General features: G+C 54.6%; 1 protein-coding gene across 1 annotated transcript in view; it reads left to right on the top strand.

Annotated features, from left to right (window-relative positions):
• Positions 1 to 18,249, top strand: part of GIPR (gastric inhibitory polypeptide receptor) — a 322,107-nt gene extending 303,858 nt beyond the window's left edge. The window contains exons 6-13 of the mRNA XM_088464575.1: positions 2,740 to 2,893; positions 5,505 to 5,664; positions 5,836 to 5,896; positions 10,214 to 10,283; positions 15,202 to 15,290; positions 17,704 to 17,842; positions 17,967 to 18,008; positions 18,082 to 18,249. Of these exons, the coding sequence (XP_088320701.1) occupies positions 2,740 to 2,893; positions 5,505 to 5,664; positions 5,836 to 5,896; positions 10,214 to 10,283; positions 15,202 to 15,290; positions 17,704 to 17,842; positions 17,967 to 18,008; positions 18,082 to 18,249 (883 nt within the window). The remainder of the gene's footprint in view (positions 1 to 2,739; positions 2,894 to 5,504; positions 5,665 to 5,835; positions 5,897 to 10,213; positions 10,284 to 15,201; positions 15,291 to 17,703; positions 17,843 to 17,966; positions 18,009 to 18,081) is intronic.
• Positions 18,250 to 18,693: the final 444 nt, after the last annotated feature.

Here is an 18,693-nt window from a genome sequence, read left to right as displayed (position 1 = left end):
CTGTCTGTGCAAAGAAAGACCCCCTGCGGTAGACATGAGCAGTATCACATTGCATAGGTTCAGTTGTAAGTGAACAATTAGCGGCAATATGGCCAAAGCCACCACATCGGAAACACTGAGTCATATTAATGTCTAGTCGTTTACGGGGCAAGAACCTTCCTGGCCTGGCAGGCCTGTCTCCAGGTTCTACACCCTCAGTCTTAGGTACATTCCACCGCCCAGCACCCTTCTCCCCTGGAACAGTCTTACCAGTGTCTGTGGGAGTTCGCCGGTGCGCCATCAGGGCTTGATGGGGCATACTCCTCAGCTCCTCAGCCGCCATATACCTCTCCAGCAGCTCAACCAACTGGTCCGCGGTCTTAGGGTCTGTATGGCTCACCCACTTGCGCAGAGTCGCAGGTAACGATCGCAGGTACTGGTCCATCACGACCCTTTCCACAATCTGTGGTCCCGTCAGCGTCTCGGGCTGTAGCCATTTTGAGGACAGATGGACGAGGTCATGCATCTGCGAACGTGGAGGCTTGTCCATATGGAACTCCCAGCGGTGGACCCGTTGGGCACGAACAAAGGCGGTGACTCCCAAGCGAGTTAGGATCTCCTGTTTTAGTTTTTTATAGTCCTTGGCATCAGCCAGGCATAAGTCGAAATAGGCCTTTTGTGGCTCCCCAGACAAAAAAGGTGCCACCAGACTTGCCCACTGCTCCTTGGGCCAACTCTCCCTTTCGGGCCGTTCTTTCAATTGCGGTGAGATAGGCCTCCACATCATCGCCCGAAGTCATCTTTTGGAGGAAGTGACTGGCTCGTACGGAGTGAGTGGTGGTGGGAGGACCCGTATTAACATCTCTGGGCCGGGCGACCAGGTGCTGTACCACCTCTTTTATGGCCTGGCTGTTTTCCGCTAAGGCCTGGCGGGTTTCCTCGATGGCAACCTGTTGTTGCCTCTGGGCTGTCTCCAAGGCCAACAGTTGCACCCTGGTGGATTCCTGCTGAGCTGCTGTAGCTTGGAGCAAGGCCTTAATAATGTCCTCCATTTTGTCCTGGGGTGTAGGTTGGAAGCTGAACCTTGCCTCTCTGAGCATTGGCTGACGCCTCCTCTATGGGACTCCAAGGACACAGCGTTATTTCCACACTCACAAATTGGGTGTCTGTCCCTTTAATTTTTAAACGGAAAGTTTTCCTCTCGCTGCAACTTCAGTGTGTGTGGTTGCCCGCATTCTCCACCATAATGTGACACAGTCAGATTAGGGGTCCCTCTCCTGGGTAGAGGTCTCCTTCCTTACACACACACACAGCAGCAGGGAAGCAGCACACCAGTCTGGATGCGAGTACAAGCTGGTCGGCGCCAGTCTTTATTGTACAATGTAAGAAATAACATAAAGAAAACATAAACGTAAATCCTAGCCCTGTCGGGGCACTAACTTCACAGGTAGTTCCCTCACTACCAGAACCTGGCAGGGCCTAATGCCCTCACCAGCAACAAAGCACAGCACAACACTCACAGATAGGTGTCCAAGGGTCTCTGAGCAAACTCCCTGTCTGCTCTCCCAGGTGAGACAATCAGACCTCAACATACTAGGCTTATATTGGCCACTCTCAGGTGGAAACCCTAACAAGCCTGTTACCAGGCTGCAAGGCCCAAAACCAGGAGTGGCCGTGGGTGGAGCCCTCCCTCTCCTCTCACCCACAACCCCCAGGTCCCAAACCGGCTTTTCAAAAAGCCGAGACTCAAGCCTGCTACACTGCAGACTTTCTCCTGGGGGTTTAAAACACATAAGACAGGAATCTGGGACAAATGTACCTGCCACAGACCACTACCAGTGATCCTATCACACATCGCACATTTCCCTTCTCACAGACTGAGGCCCAGATTTATCAGTGTTATTCTTCTTATCACTCGTTACTAATCTCCAACCAATCAGCTCCTGACTGTCACTTAGGAGCTGATCTGGGGATAAGGCCGATGCTAAACACCAGCAGCACATTTTATTTAGTGTCGCAGTAATACCACTGATTATGCTACTGGTATTCATCATTACTTACCTCACCGGCGAGGTCCAGCGATGTCCTTCTCATCGTTAGCGTCCTCCGCTCTGCTAAGTTTATGTGTAGTTGGACGGAGAAGGATGTTCCTACTAAAGACACGTTTTGTGCTTACAAGTTGTATTTAGAAAAGCGCGTTCCTATGGGTTCTCCGATCAGTGTAATAAAAACTTTACACATAGAAAAGTGCCGTATGTATGATCGAAGCTTTTACGCCATCAGAAAGACTAAACTGAGCAATAATTTAGGATTAATTAATAAGTGTTTTCAGAATCTGCTCTCAGACAGTAAAGCAGAAGCGCGCCTCAGTGTGCGCAGGGTGTGTAATACCCCTTTTCCACTGCCGCAATAACCACACCCGGATCGCGGCTCAATGGGAAAGGGTCACAAAAAATAACCGGGTCTAGTTACCGGATAATCCAACATGGGTAGTGCCCAAGGCATGGAAGTTTGAAGGGGCAGCGTAACAGAGTAACCCGGGTCCCATGTACAGCATGGGGAGATCCGGATTTCCCGGCGCTTCTGGCAGAAGAGTTCCACAGCACACGTGCGCAGTGTGAATGGCGCTGACCTGGGAATAACCTAGGCGGACGCTGCGGTATGAAAGTGGTCTGTCCCCATTTGGTGGAAAAGGGGTATTCGTGCGTCCATTATGCATTTCAAATGAGGCTATTAATTTTCTACTGTTCTGTGTTTCAGGCGTTTGCGCTGCACCCGGAATCTGATCCACTGCAACCTGTTTGTGTCATTCATTCTGCGCGCTGTATCTCTCCTGTCACGCGATGCTCTGCAGTGGGGCCAACACAGTATGATCCAGGGAGAGGAGGATGTGACTGCCCTGCTGAGAGAGAGGGTGAGACCGGCCTTAGAGAGAGGGTGAGACCGGCCTTAGTACAAGGAGAGGGAGAGTGACTGCCCTGCTGAGAGAGAGGGTGAGACCGGCCTTAGTACAAGGAGAGGGAGAGTGACTGCCCTGCTGAGAGAGAGGGTGAGACCGGCCTTAGAGAGAGAGGGTGAGAGCGGCCTTAGTACAGGGCGAGGGAGTGTGACCGCCCTACAGAGAGAGAGGGTGAGACCGGCCTTAGTACAAGGAGAGGGAGAGTGACCGCCCTGCTGAGAGAGAGGGTGAGAATGGCCTTAGTACAAGGAGAGGGAGTGTGACTGCCCTGCTGAGAGAGAGGGTGAGACTGGCCTTAGTACAAGGAGAGGGAGTGTGACTGCCCTGCTGAGAGAGAGGGTGAGACCGGCCTTAGTACAAGGAGAGGGAGAGTGACTGCCCTGCTGAGAGAGAGGGTGAGACCTGCCTTAGTACAAGGAGAGGGAGAGTGACCGCCCTGCTGAGAGAGAGGGTGAGACCGGCCTTAGTACAAGGAGAGGGAGAGTGACTGCCCTGCTGAGAGAGAGGGTGAGACCGGCCTTAGTACAAGGAGAGGGAGAGTGACTGCCCTACTGAGAGAGAGGGTGAGACCGGCCTTAGTACAAGGAGAGGGAGAGTGACTGCCCTACTGAGAGAGAGGGTGAGACCGGCCTTAGTACAAGGAGAGGGAGAGTGACTGCCCTACTGAGAGAGAGGGTGAGACCGGCCTTAGTACAAGGAGAGGGAGAGTGACCGCCCTGCTGAGAGAGAGGGTGAGAATGGCCTTAGTACAAGGAGAGGGAGAGTGACCGCCCTGCTGAGAGAGAGGGTGAGACCGGTCTTAGTACAAGGAGAGGGAGAGTGACTGCCCTGCTGAGAGAGAGGGTGAGACCGGCCTTAGTACAAGGAGAGGGAGAGTGACTGCCCTGCTGAGAGAGAGGGTGAGACCGGCCTTAGTACAAGGAGAGGGAGAGTGACTGCCCTGCTGAGAGAGAGGGTGAGACCTGCCTTAGTACAAGGAGAGGGAGAGTGACTGCCCTGCTGAGAGAGAGGGTGAGACCTGCCTTAGTTCAAGGAGAGGGAGAGTGACTGCCCTGCTGAGAGAGAGGGTGAGACCGGCCTTAGTACAAGGAGAGGGAGTGTGACTGCCCTGCTGAGAGAGAGGGTGAGACCGGCCTTAGTACAAGGAGAGGGAGTGTGACTGCCCTGCTGAGAGAGAGGGTGAGACCGGCCTTAGTACAAGGAGAGGGAGAGCGACTGCCCTGCTGAGAGAGAGGGTGAGACCGGTCTTAGTACAAGGAGAGGAAGAGTGACTGCCCTGCTGAGAGAGAGGGTGAGACCGGCCTTAGTACAAGGAGAGGGAGAGTGACTGCCCTGCTGAGAGAGAGGGTGAGACCGGTCTTAGTACAAGGAGAGGGAGAGTGACTGCCCTGCTGAGAGAGAGGGTGAGACCGGCCTTAGTACAAGGAGAGGGAGAGTGACTGCCCTGCTGAAAGAGAGGGTGAGACTGGCCTTAGTACAAGGAGAGGGAGAGTGACTGCCCTGCTGAGAGAGAGGGTGAGTCCGGTCTTAGTACAAGGAGAGGGAGAGTGACTGCCCTGCTGAGAGAGAGGGTGAGACCAGTCTTAGTACAAGGAGAGGGAGAGTGACTGCCCTAATGAGAGAGAGGGTGAGACCGGCCTTAGTACAAGGAGAGGGAGAGTGACTGCCCTGCTGAGAGAGAGGGTGAGACCGGCCTTAGTACAAGGAGAGGGAGAGTGACTGCCCTACTGAGAGAGAGGGTGAGACCGGCCTTAGTACAAGGAGAGAGAGAGTGACTGCCCTGCTGAGAGAGAGGGTGAGACCGGTCTTAGTACAAGGAGAGGGAGAGTGACTGTGTGAAATTTCTTCCTTTTAACTTTTACAAATGCTCACCCTAGAATCCTTAAATATATTGGGCGGTAATTACGGCGGTATGTATGCAGGCAGTAATTACGGTGGTATGTATGTAGAAAAAGACGAGAGGGTGTGTGACCCAGAAGTCCCTCTGGCCCCATTTCTGCGCATGTACAGAATGATGCACGTGCCGCAGGGAGTGCTGGGAGGGATCTGGTTGGAGTCCTCTGACATCTCTTTGCGAGCAGAAGCCCATAGACCTCTATAGAGTTATGATATCTAAAGACGGCGTCACCCACCGGGTCCAAGCTCCAGAATTTATTGCATTTCAGAGCTTGGGGCATATGGGGGATGCGGTCAAACCCCGAAAACTGCATTTCTGACGTGGATACATCTCGCCCATGGGTGATATTCTATAAAGGAAGCTCAATGCTAATGCACATAGTAATCACCAATGGTTATACCACTGAATGTTTTTGAGCCATCGCAGAACTTGGTTTGATGTCTGGGAACCATTCAGTGCTGAGATTGTCATGTCCATCCCTGTAACATTGAGGATTACCAGGAAGATGCTATAATACACGACACTCTCACAACAAAGAGAATATGATACAGCGCCACCTACTGTCACTCCAGCATAGCTTCCCAGCAACACTTTGCCTGTAGCTGTTGCTATACTTCAACAATTGTGTGTGTCACTGTGTTACATTGTGTATTTCTCTGCATCTCTCAGACTCTAGTAGGTTGTCGTGTGGCTCAGACCATCACCCAATACTGTGTAGGTGCTAATTACTACTGGCTGCTGGTGGAAGGACTGTACTTACACAACCTCCTTGTCATGATGTCTTTCTCAGAAGAAGCTGCCCTGCCCCGATACATGGTTCTGGGCTGGGGTAAGTGTCTCTCGTGTCCCCCTCTGTCTCTTCTTTGTTGAATGTTGCATTAAGGGTAACACTGGGGCAACACTTCCAAATCTCCTGTTATTTGTACAATCTGCTGTACACTCTAATGCAACAATCTCTTTGTGACTTTATCACCCACTTTCATCATTTCGCCTGTTCCAGGAGCTCCGGTTCTGTTTGTGATCCCGTGGGTGGTTGTGAGACAGCTGTATGAAAACACACAGTGAGTGTAACGCACGTTCAGTCCGAGGAAAGCAAGGTCACCCCCTCCCCTGATTTAGGGACCCTGTCCTTCAGCTCTCTCCAGTGACCTTACATGTCAGATCAGTTATTTAGTGGCCCCCTTCAGTAAACCCCTTATAGGAAGCAGACAGAACGGCCATAGGTCATATAAGACCCAATAGTGTGATATCCGGCACTTAGGGGTTTATTTACTAAGCAGTGTTAGGAGAAGTGATAAGCTGCTGCCTCTCCCCACTCCCCCGGACTGGCTGCTGCTGCCTCTCCCCACTCCCCCGGACTGGCTGCTGCTGCCTCTCCCCACTCCCCCGGACTGGCTGCTGCTGCCTCTCCCCACTCCCCTGGACTGGCTGCTGCTGCCTCTCCCCACTCCCCCGGACTGGCTGCTGCCTCTCCCCACTCCCCGGACTGGCTGCTGCCTCTCCCCACTCCTGCGGACTGGCTGCTGCCTCTCCCCACTCCCCCGGACTGGCTGCTGCCGCCTCTCCCCACTCCCCGGACTGGCTGCCGCCTCTCCCCACTCCCCCGGACTGGCTGCTGCCGCCTCTCCCCTCTCCCCCGGACTTGCTGCCGCCTCTCCCCACTCCCCCGGACTGGCTGATGCCACCTCTCCACACTCCCCTGGACTGGCTGCCGCCTCTCCCCACTCCCCCGGACTGGCTGCTGCCGCCTCTCCCCACTCCCCCGGACTGGCTGCTGCCACCTCTCCACACTCCCCCGGACTGGCTGCCGTCTGTCCCCACTCCCCCGGACTGGCTGCTGCCGCCTCTCCCCACTCCCCCGGACTGGCTGCTGCTGCCTCTCCCCACTCCCCCGGACTGGCTGCTGCTGCCTCTCCCCACTCCCCCGGACTGGCTGCTGCTGCCTCTCCCCACTCCCCTGGACTGGCAGCTGCTGCCTCTCCCCACTCCCCCGGACTGGCTGTTGCCTCTCCCCACTCCCCGGACTGGCTGCCGCCTCTCCCCACTCCCCCGGACTGGCTGCTGCCTCTCCCCACTCCCCCGGACTGGCTGCTGCCGCCTCTCCCCACTCCCCGGACTGGCTGCCGCCTCTCCCCACTCCCCCGGACTGGCTGCTGCCACCTCTCCCCTCTCCCCCGGACTGGCTGCTGCCTCTCCCCACTCCCCCGGACTGGCTGCTGCCTCTCCCCACTCCCCCGGACTGGCTGCTGCCGCCTCTCCCCACTCCCCCGGACTGGCTGCTGCCACCTTTCCACACTCCCCCGGACTGGCTGCCGCCTCTCCCCACTCCCCCAGACTGGCTGCTGCCGCCTCTCCCCACTCCCCCGGACTGGCTGCCGCCTCTCCCCACTCCCCCGGACTGGCTGCCGCCTCTCCCCACTCCCCCGGACTGGCTGCTGCCGCCTCTCCCCACTCCCCCGGACTGGCTGCTGCCGCCTCTCCCCACTCCCCCAGACTTGCTGCTGCCGCCTCTCCCCTCTCCCCCGGACTTGCTGCCGCCTCTCCCCACTCCCCCGGACTGGCTGCGGCCACCTCTCCACACTCCCCTGGACTTGCTGCCGCCTCTCCCCACCCCCCTGGACAGGCTGCTGCCACCTCTCCACACTCCCCCGGACTGGCTGCTGCCGCCTCTCCCCCGGACTGGCTGCTGCCGCCTCTCCCCACTCCCCTGGACTGGCAGCTGCTGCCTCTCCCCACTCCCCTGGACTGGCTGCTGCCTCTCCCCACTCCCCGGACTGGCTGCCGCCTCTCCCCACTCCCCCGGACTGGCTGCTGCCTCTCCCCACTCCCCCGGACTGGCTGCTGCCGCCTCTCCCCACCCCCCCTGGACAGGCTGCTGCCACCTCTCCACACTCCCCCGGACTGGCTGCTGCCGCCTCTCCCCCGGACTGGCTGCTGCCGCCTCTCCCCACTCCCCCGGACTGGCTGCTGCTGCCTCTCCCCCGGACTGGCTGCTGCTGCCTCTCCCCACTCCACCGAACTGGCTGCTGCCTCTCCCCACTCCCCGGACTGGCTGCTGCCTCTCCCCACTCCCCCGGACTGGCTGCCACCTCTCCCCACTCCCCCGGACTGGCTGCTGCCACCTCTCCACACTTCCCCGGACTGGCTGCCGCCTCTCCCCACTCCCCCGGACTGGCTGCCGACTCTCCCCACTCCCCCGGACTGGCTGCTGCCGCTCCCCACTCCCCCGGACTGGCTGCTGCCGCCTCTCCCCCGGACTGGCTGCTGCCTCTCCCCACCCCCCCGGACTGGCTGCTGCCTTTCCCCACTCTCCCGGACTGGCTGCTGCCTCTCCCCTCTCCCCCGGACTGGCTGACGCCTCTCCCCTCTACCCCGGACTGGCTGCTGCCGCCTCTCCCCTCTCCCCCGGACTGGCTGCTGCCTCTCCCCACTCCCCCGGACTGGCTGCTGCCTCTCCCCTCTCCCCCGGACTGGCTGCTGCCGCCTCTCCCCCGGACTGGCTGCTGCCTCTCCCCACTCCCCCGGACTGGCTGCTGCCTCTCCCCTCTCCCCCGGACTGGCTGCTGCCGCCTCTCTCCTCTCCCCCGGACTGGCTGCTGCCTCTCCCCTCTCCCCCGGACTGGCTGATCCCTCTCCCCTCTCCCCCGGACTGGCTGCTGCCTCTCCCCACTCTCCCGGACTGGCTGCTGCCTCTCCTGTCTCCCCCGGACTGGCTGCTGCCGCCTCTCCCCTCTCCCCCGGACTGGCTGCTGCCGCCTCTCCCCTCTCCCCCGGACTGGCTGCTGCCTCTCTCCACTCTCCCGGACTGGCTGCTGCCTCTCCTCTCTCCCCCGGACTGGCTGACGCCTCACCCCACTCCCCCGGACTGGCTGCTGCCGCCTCTCCCCTCTCCCCCGGACTGGCTGCTGCCTCTCCCCTCTCTCCCGGACTGGCTGACGCCTCTCCCCACTCTCCCGGACTGGCTGCTGCCTCTCCCCCGGACTGGCTGCGACTGTTGCTGCGAGGTAAGTGACTGCACCATAGAGCTGCAGAAGGTGAGGAATTATTGGACTAATTAAGCTAATTGTAAACTTCCAGTTGCTTAATTAGTCATTAGGTGGCTGCCCCAGGGGTCCAGAAGCAAATCCCAGCAACATTACACCTGCTCTAGAACTCTCCTAAAAAATTATCAAAACCCCCACACCCAAGTGAATACCGAAAATCTTCCACCAGTGGGAAAAACTCCTAATTGGATCTGCCCCGAAATCTCATGCAGCAGACATATAACATACATGTCTTATCATCATAAACCAATAGGATGAGGAGCCAGATTAGCCAAGCTGCCTGGAGCAATTGATGAAGCGCTGCATGTCCGATAGCGGGTGATGGGGAGCTGCGGGTGATGGGAGCTGCGGGCTGTGGGTGATGGGGAGCTGCAGGTGATGGGGAGCTGCTGGTTGCGGGTGATGGGGAGCTGCGGGTGATGGGGAGCTGCAGGTGATGGGGAGCTGCGGGTGATGGGGGGCTGTGGGTGATGGGGAGCTGTGGGTGATGGGGGGCTGCGGGTGATGGGGAGCTGCGGGTGATGGGGGGCTGTGGGTGATGGGGAGCTGTGGGTGATGGGAGCTGTGGGTGATGGGGAGCTGCGGGTGATGGGGAGCTGCGGGTGATGGGGGGCTGTGGGTGATGGGGAGCTGTGGGTGATGGGGGCTGCAGGTGATGGGGAGCTGCGGGCTGTGGGTGATGGGGTGTTGCGGGTGATGGGAGCTGTGGGTGATGGGGGCTGCGGGTGATGGGGAGCTGCGGGCTGTGGGTGATGGGGAGCTGCGGGTGATAGGGAGCTGCGGGTTATGGGGGGCTGTGGGTGATGGGGAGCTGCTGGTGATGGGGAGCTGCGGGTGATGGGGAGCTGCAGGTGATGGGAGCTGTGGGTGATGGGGGCTGCAGGTGATGGGGAGCTGCGGGCTGTGGGTGATGGGGAGCTGCGAGTGATGGGGAGCTGCGGGTGATGGGGGGCTGCGGGTGATGGGAGCTGTGGGTGATGGGGCTGCAGGTGATGGGGAGCTGCGGGTGATGGGGGGCTGCGGGTGATGGGATCTGTGGGTGATGGGGAGCTGCGGGTGATGGGGAGCTGCGGGTGATGGGGGGCTGTGGGTGATGGGGAGCTGCGGGTGATGGGGGGCTGCGGGTGATGGGGAGCTGCGGGTGATGGGGAGCTGCGGGTGATGGGGGGCTGTGGGTGATGGGGGGCTGCAGGTGATGGGGAGCTGCGGGTGATGGGTGGCTGCGGGTGATGGGAGCTGTGGGTGATGGGGAGCTGCGGGTGATGGGGAGCTGCGGGTGATGGGGGGCTGTGGGTGATGGGTAGCTGCGGGTGACGCTTCTCTGATTTATTGTAGATGCTGGCAGAGAAATGACAACCGCTCTTATTGGTGGATAATTCGCACTCCCATCCTCCTGGCGGTGCTGGTAAGTGTGTCCATCTCTACGGTGCAGTATGAGGAATGGTAAACAGGGATTTGGTGTGAGAGGGTACAGCCCGGAGAGGGCATATATCCCAGCAAATGGCAGCAATAAGAAATGACAAATAATTGATACATGTGCCCATAGCCGTAACAAGGGTTCCGAGTGCCATGTGCTGCCCCCTATGTGCATGACGTCACGTATAGGGGACAGGGGTGCCGCCACCCAGGACTGCGAGTGGCATGAAGGCGCTACAGGCGTATGTTATGTAACGCACAACGCATGCCGACTTCATTACATCCCCCTCCAGGAGAGTCCCAGCTAGGGCAGCCCTGACCGATGGGGAGAGTAGTGCCACAATCGCGGCATCATTGCCCTAGTAACATGTTCAAAACCATGATCTGCGGCATTTTGCACCGGGTTAAGGCTATGGTGATGTATTTCAATGTGATTACTACAGCAGCACACACAGTAATATGTACACACACTCTCACACTAGCACACACAGTAATATGTACACACACTCTCACACTAGCACACACAGTAATGTGTACACACACACTCACACTAACACACACAGTAATGTGTACACACACTATCACACTAACACACACAGTAATGTGTACACACACTGTCACACTAACACACACAGTAATGTGTACACACACTCTCACACTAGCACACACAGTAATGTGTACACACTCACACTAACACACACAGTAATATGTACACACACTCTCTCACTAACACACACAGTAATGTGTACACACACTGTCACACTAACACACACAGTAATGTGTACACACACTGTCACACTAACACACACAGTAATGTGTACACACACTCTCACACTAGCACACACAGTAATGTGTACACACTCACACTAACACACACAGTAATATGTGTACACACACTCTCTCACTAACACACACAGTAATGTGTACACACTCTCACACTAACACACACAGTAATGTACACACACTCTCACACTAACACACACAGTAATGTGTACACACACTGTCACACTAACACACACAGTAATGTGTACACACACTCTCTCACTAACACACACAGTAATGTGTACACACACTCTCACACTAACACACACAGTAATATGTACTCTCACACTAACAAACACAGTAATGTGTACACACACTCTCTCACTAACACACACAGTAATGTGTACACACACTCTCCCACTAACACACACAGTAATGTGTACACACACTCTCACACTAGCACACACTCTCACACTAGCACACACAGTAATATGTACACACACTCTCACACTAGCACACACAGTAATATGTACACACTCACACTAGCACACACAGTAATGTGTACACACACTAACACACACAGTAATGTGTACACACACTCTCACACTAGCACACACAGTAATGTGTACACACACTCTCACACTAGCACACACAGTAATATGTACACACTCACACTAGCACACACAGTAATGTGTACACACACTCTCACACTAACACACACAGTAATGTGTACACACACTCTCACACTAGCACACACAGTAATGTGTACACACTCTCACACTAGCACACACAGTAATGTGTACACACACTCTCACACTAACACAAACACTCACACAGTAATGTGTACACACACTCTCACACTAACACACACACTCACACAGTAATGTGTACACACACTCTCACACTAGCACACACAGTAATGTGTACTCACACTCTCACACACAGTAATGTGTACACACACTCTCACACTAACACACACAGTAATGTGTACACACACTCTCACACTAACACACACAGTAATGTGTACACACACTCACACTAGCACACACAGTAATGTGTACACACACTCTCACACTTGCACACACAGTAATGTGTACACACACTCTCACACTAGCACACACAGTAATGTATACACACACTCTCACACAGTAATGTGTACACACTCTCACACTAGCACACACAGTAATGTATACACACTCTCACACTAGCACACACAGTATTGTGTACACACACTCTCACACAGTAATGTGTTCACACTAGCACACACAGTAATGTGTACACACACTTTCAGCATTGAGCGGAGTGTGAGTGGAGTACAGGGCACCAGCCAGTGACTTATATGGGCAGCGGTGCAGGATGAAACCGGTACCAGCGGTTGTAACAGGATGGAACTAGCAGGGTCTCTGTAGCTAAGTAACACACGGCTGTGTCCCACTGAGGCACTCAACGCAGTAAGGAAACACAAGATGGCGCTGTGCAGATGGTGGCCATCTTGGTTGGGGACTGAAGTCACCCTAGAGGAGACAAAATGGAGTATGCACAATAGCACTCTTAGTTCCGGCTAAGTAGGGGCATATGGGAAGGTCTGTGGCATGTGAGGAGGTATAAGTAGTATGTGGGGGGCATATGGCAAGGTATGTGCCACATGAAGTGGTATATGTAGCATAAGGGGAGGTCTCTGCCATGTGGAGAGGGCTGGGTAGCATGTAGGGGGCATATGGGGAGCTCTCTGCCATGTGGAGAGGTCTGGGTAGCATGTAGGGGGCATATGGGGAGGTCTCTGCCATGTGGAGAGGTCTGGGTAGCATGTAGGGGGCATATGAGGAGGTCTCTGCCATGTGGAGAGGTCTGGGTAGCATGTAGGGGGCATATGAGGAGGTCTCTGCCATTTGGAGTGGGCTGGGTAGCATATAGGGGGCATATGGGGAGGTCTCTGCCATGTGGAGAGGTCTGGGTAGCATGTAGGGGGCATATGGGAGGTCTCTGCCATGTGGAGAGGTCTGGGTAGCATGTAGGGGGCATATGAGGAGGTCTGTGGCATGTGGATAGGTCTGGGTAGCATGTAGGGGGCATATGGGGAGGTCTCTGCCATGTGGAGAGGGCTGGGTAGCATGTAGGGGGCATATGGGGAGGTCTCTGCCATGTGGAGAGGTCTGGGTAGCAGGTAGGGGGCATATGGGGAGGTCTCTGCCATGTGGAAAGGTCTGGGTAGCATGTAGGTGGCATATGAGGAGGTACATGGCATGTGGAGAGGTCTGGGTAGCATGTAGGGGGCATATGAGGAGGTACATGGCATGTGGAGAGGGCTGGGTAGCATGTAGGGGGCATATGAGGAGGTATATGGCATGTGGAGAGGTCTGGGTAGCATGTAGGGGGCATATGGGGAGGTCTCTGCCATGTGGAGAGGTCTGGGTAGCATGTAGGGGGCATATGGGGAGGTCTCTGCCATGTGGAGAGGTCTGGGTAGCATGTAGGGGGTATATGAGGAGGTCTATGGCATGTGGAGAGGTCTGGGTAGCATGTAGGGGGCATATGGGGAGGTGTCTGCCATGTGGAGAGGGCTAGGTAGCATGTAGGGGGCATATGGGGAGGTCTATGCCATGTGGAGAGGGCTGGGTAGCATGTAGGGGGCATATGGGGAGGTCTCTGCCATGTGGAGAGGTCTGGGTAGCAGGTAGGGGGCATATGAGGAGGTATATGGCATGTGGAGAGGTCTGGGTAGCATGTAGGGGGCATATGAGGAGGTCTATGGCATGTGAGGAACAGGTGGAGAGGATGTAGTGGCATATATTTGAACATTTAACAACTTTAATCCACACTGACTCTATATCTCACAGCCTCCACTCCAGTTTACATCTCAATTATTACCTTGTCCACAGCATGAACACCCTTACTTCACACAACCCCCATATTCTATGTCCACATAATGCTCTACTTTATCCGTCCCTCTCTTCCCCCTCCTGTTTCCTCCACTTGCTGTTCTTCCTTTTTTTTCTCTCATCAGTCTGCTCCCAACCCTCTGCTTCTTTCCCCCACCTCTCCTATACCTCCACTCTCAACCACCTCCCTCCATGGTCTTGTTACCCCACTACTAAGCCCCATTCCCTCCTCGTTCTGTCTGTCACCTCCAGGGCTGCCAAGAGAAATTCTGGGCCCGGGTACTGCAACATCCTGTGGGACCACATCATGTATGGCTGCACCCATTTGTGAGTGGGTCTAGCATGTGAGATGCACCCACTCACAGGAGCATGGCATAGCACCCAGCAGCTGGAACTAAAGTAGTCACTACTGTATTAGGATGGCGGGACAGTCCCATAATAGCTGCATTTCTTGTCAGGCTGTATATAGATGCTAAAATGTAACACACAAATTAAAGTGCTTCTACTTTACTTTGTACATCTCTCATGTAAATAACACAAACAATCTATTTTCTATCATAGAGATAGATGTATGAAGGACTTAATTTTTACATAACATCAGGTCGTCTTATACACACACATTCCGCAGCACATATCCTAACCCACTGCTCCATGCTCCTTCTTCACTATCTACCCCTCTGTGTCGCCCCTGTCTGTCTGCCCTTCCCCTTTAGAATGTAAGCTCTCACGAGCAGGGCCCTCATCCTCACGTGCTTCTCCTCCCCCTACTTATAGTATAATTTACTCCTAACTCCCTACAATGGCACCTACCACCTGGTTGCTCATGTCCTGCTGCTTGTGTTTTGCAGCTGAGTTTATAACCTTGTCCTTGTCCTGCATTGTTTTGTATTACTATTAACTGTTTTTCTTGTGTGCTCATTTATGTACTGTGTAAGGCGCTGCGGAACCTTTGTGGCGCCATATAAATAAAGGATAATAATAATAATAATAATATGGAGGAGGGATGGAACCTGAAGGCCTGTGGGCATCTGAGGGCAAGTCGGGCTATTTCATTCTTGTTGGTAAATTACTGTTACTGGTACCTCAGTGAGAGGGAAGCCACAAGTCACCTGAATATTATCAATTAGTATGACTGTGCTATATAGGGTAGCAATGAGGTCACACAGCTACTGATTCATTCATCTGCAACGTTGCAGCACTGAGCAATCTGTGATTGGTTACTGCTGTATGATGTCACAGGTATATGATGATGTGTATGTGTTGCAGGTGAACTTTATCATCTTCCTTCGTATTTTGCGCATCCTGGTCCTGAAACTTAGAGCAAACCAGATGAGGAGGAGCGACCGCAAGTATAGGTGCGCAGACACAAGACGCAGTCTGCAGAGCATCACAACTTTACACAAATTTAGCAGAACACGTATGTGACACACAGGTCTGCAGAGCATCACACCCTTGACATTCCGTAGAGCAGTGATCAGGAGACATACTCTGCAGAGCATCACACGGTTACACAAATTTAGCAGAGCATTTATAATGTGACGCACAGGTGGGCAGAGCATCACCCCTAGGACATTCTGCAGAGCAGTTACACCCTTGCAGATGACTGTGGATCTTGCACAGATGACATGGTAGTGTCTCCCTCTCTGTGCCCAGTGTATCACCGGTAATATTATATTAATACACTGAGCGGTCCTGAACTATAGAGTCACATTTCAGACATTACAATCAAGTAAGAGAAACATTTCACAGCCCAGCGCATGTCACTGTCACATACTTTCTCTGGTAACCAGACAATATCCCATTGTATACGTCTAATGCATACTGCTCACAATACTGCTGCCACCCTGCTATCTGCTACCAACATAAACACTGATGTTCCATGATGCAATGAACATCCATCCCATACTCTCTACTAGTCCCAGGCAGCTCCCATCTCTTTCAGTCCTAGGCAGCTCCCATTCCATACAGTCCTAGGCAGCTCCCATTCCATACAGTCCCAGACCAGCTCCCATCCCAACCAGTCCCAGGCAGGTTTCTATGTCGTCCAGTCCCAGACCAGCTCCCATTCCAAACAGTCCTACGGAGCTTCCATCCCAACCAGTCCCAGGCAGTTCCTATGTCATCCAGTCCCAAGCAGCTCCCATTCCATCCAGTCCCATGCAACTCCAATCCCATCCAGTCCAAGGCAATTTCTATGTCATCTGGTTCCAGGCAACTCCCATCCCAACCAGTCACAGACCAGCTCTTGTCTTAATCAGTCTTGGGCAGCTCCCAGCCATCCCATGCTCTCCCATCCAAGCCAGTCCCTAACCAGCTCCCATTAACCAGTTCCAGGCACATCCCAATCAATCCATGCTCCTATCTCAGACAGTCCGAGGCATGCTTTCATTGCAGCCAGCCCCATGCAGCTCCTATCCAGTCCCAGGCCAGAAACCATCTCATCCCAGGCAACTCCCACCCCATCCAGTCCCAGACAGTTATCATCCCCAACTAATAACAAGCAGCTCCCATTCCAGCCACCAGGCAGCTCTCGTCCTAACTAATCCCAGACAGCTCCTGTCCCAGCCAGTCCCTGACCAGCTCTCATTCCAGCCAGACACAGGCAATACCAATCCCAGCCAGACCCTGGCCATCTCCCATCCCAGCCAGACCCTGGCCATCTCCCATCCCAGCCAGACCCTGGCCATCTCCCATCCCAGCCAGACCCTGGCCATCTCCCATCCTAGCCAGACCCTGGCCATCTCCCATCCCATTCCATCCAGACCCAGACCGGTTCCCATCCCAGCCAATCCCAGACCGGCTCCCATCCCAGCCAGTCCTAGATTGGCTCCCATTCCAGCCAGACACAGACTTAATGCCATCCCAGCCGGGCCCAGACCTAGGCAACACCCATTCCATCCAATCCCACACAGCTCTCATCCCAGCCAGACAGACCGGCTGCCATAACAGCCAGGCCCAGACCACTCTCATGCCAGCCAGTGCCAGACTGGCTCTCATCCCAGCCAGACCCAGACTAGCTTCCGCCCCAGGCAGCACCTATCCCAGCCAGTCCCACACCTGCTCCCAGCACAGCCAGTCCCAGACCAGGTCCTATCTTAACCAGTCCCAGACAGCTCCCATCCAAACCAGACCCAGGCCAGCGCCCATCTTAACCAATCCCAGGCAATACTCAACCATCCCATGCTCCCTCATTGAAGCCAGTCCCAAAGCTTCCATCATTCTTATACTGCTGCCGGTCCCAAACCAGCTCCTATCATTTAGTCCCAGACACACCCCAGTCAGTCCCAGGCCAGCTCCCATCTAAGCCAGTGCCAGTCAGTGTACAGTACCAGTCCCAGGCATCGTACCCATTCCAACCAGTCCCAGGCAGCGCTCCTATGCCAGGCAGCTTCCATCTATCCCATTCTCCTATCCCTGCCAGTCCCAGGCCTCCAGTGTGATGGAGCCACCGTTTAAGCTAATCTCCAGGCAGCCTTTAACCATCTAAATACACTGATGTGCCTCCAGTCTGTCTAATAATAATCCATTGAAATGTTGGTTCCACTTTGTGGCAGCGCAGTGCACTGTATCTCTGCCTATGAGCATCTGCAGTGTTTCTCCACTTCTCTCTAAAACCCTGCAGAGCATCTCTCCATACTCTTCACACAGAGTATCTCTCCATACTCACCCTAACACTCTCCATTTTCAGTAAATTACTCAAGGCACACTCTGCAGAGCATTTCTCCGTGCAGGGTCTTCATCCCCTCAACTATCATTCTTCTCTCTAAGGTTGGCCAAGTCGACGTTGACCCTGATTCCTCTTCTTGGGATCCATGAAGCCGTCTTCAACCTGATACCAGAAGAGAGTGCAAGGGGCCGAATCAGATACAGTAAACTGGGAATGGAGTTATTGCTCAGCTCCTTCCATGTAGGTTGCAGTCAGGTTACAGCAGAAATTGACGTATGCAAGCGCTTAAATGTCCCCAAATACCAGGGACTGTCCTCCTTTATCGTGTGACATAGAGACCATGTCTTGTCTCCTGATTCCACAGGGTCTGCTGGTTGCTGTCCTGTACTGTATTTGTAACAAGGAGGTAAGAGCTTGTTCCTCTGTGTCCTCTCTGCTTCCAGTACAACATCTCATCTTCCATCTCCTCTGTCCCAAAGGTTCAAGCTGAGCTGCGCAGGAAGTTACAGGACAGCTTCAGTGGCAGACATCCCACCTGTGGCCCCCGGTCGCTTCGTCCTCCTCCCAGGAGAGCCTGTGGCATGGATGACCTGATGTCTGACAGTTCGGAGGCCGCTCACCCCGTGCTCCGGACCAGCCAGTGCTAATCTGTCCCCACCTCACTTATTTCTATCATCTATTTATTTATTTATAGCCTGTCATAGAGCCGCCATTGTTCATTAAATTCTTGTGAAGATAAAGCGAGTAATTAATAATCATCCGCCTCCTGTGTTCAGGAAAGAGGAATTTCACCCCCAGACCTGCGGCATTTAGGTTCGCCTTGTGAATGCGTATGTGATCCGCCACAGTACGCTGTGGGGACTGCCTTCATAAAATGGGGTGCAGCTACTGTACAGGATGCCTGGCCGGCTGGAACCATACATGGTGAAAAGGAATGAAGTCATTTATGTCCCGTCTACTCTCACTGTACCCCTCTTAGTTATTACTACTATTCTATGTTTATATAGCACTAACATATTACACAGCGCTGTACACACTGGCGCTCACGAAGCCTTATTCCCTACCACACGGAGGCCTCCTAAGTCTCTTAT

Source organism: Taudactylus pleione, unplaced genomic scaffold (genome assembly GCF_031769625.1).
Source record: "Taudactylus pleione unplaced genomic scaffold, aTauple2 ptg001691l, whole genome shotgun sequence".
NCBI classification, from domain to species: Eukaryota; Metazoa; Chordata; class Amphibia; order Anura; family Myobatrachidae; genus Taudactylus; species Taudactylus pleione.
This window is presented reverse-complemented; position numbering and strand designations above follow the sequence as displayed.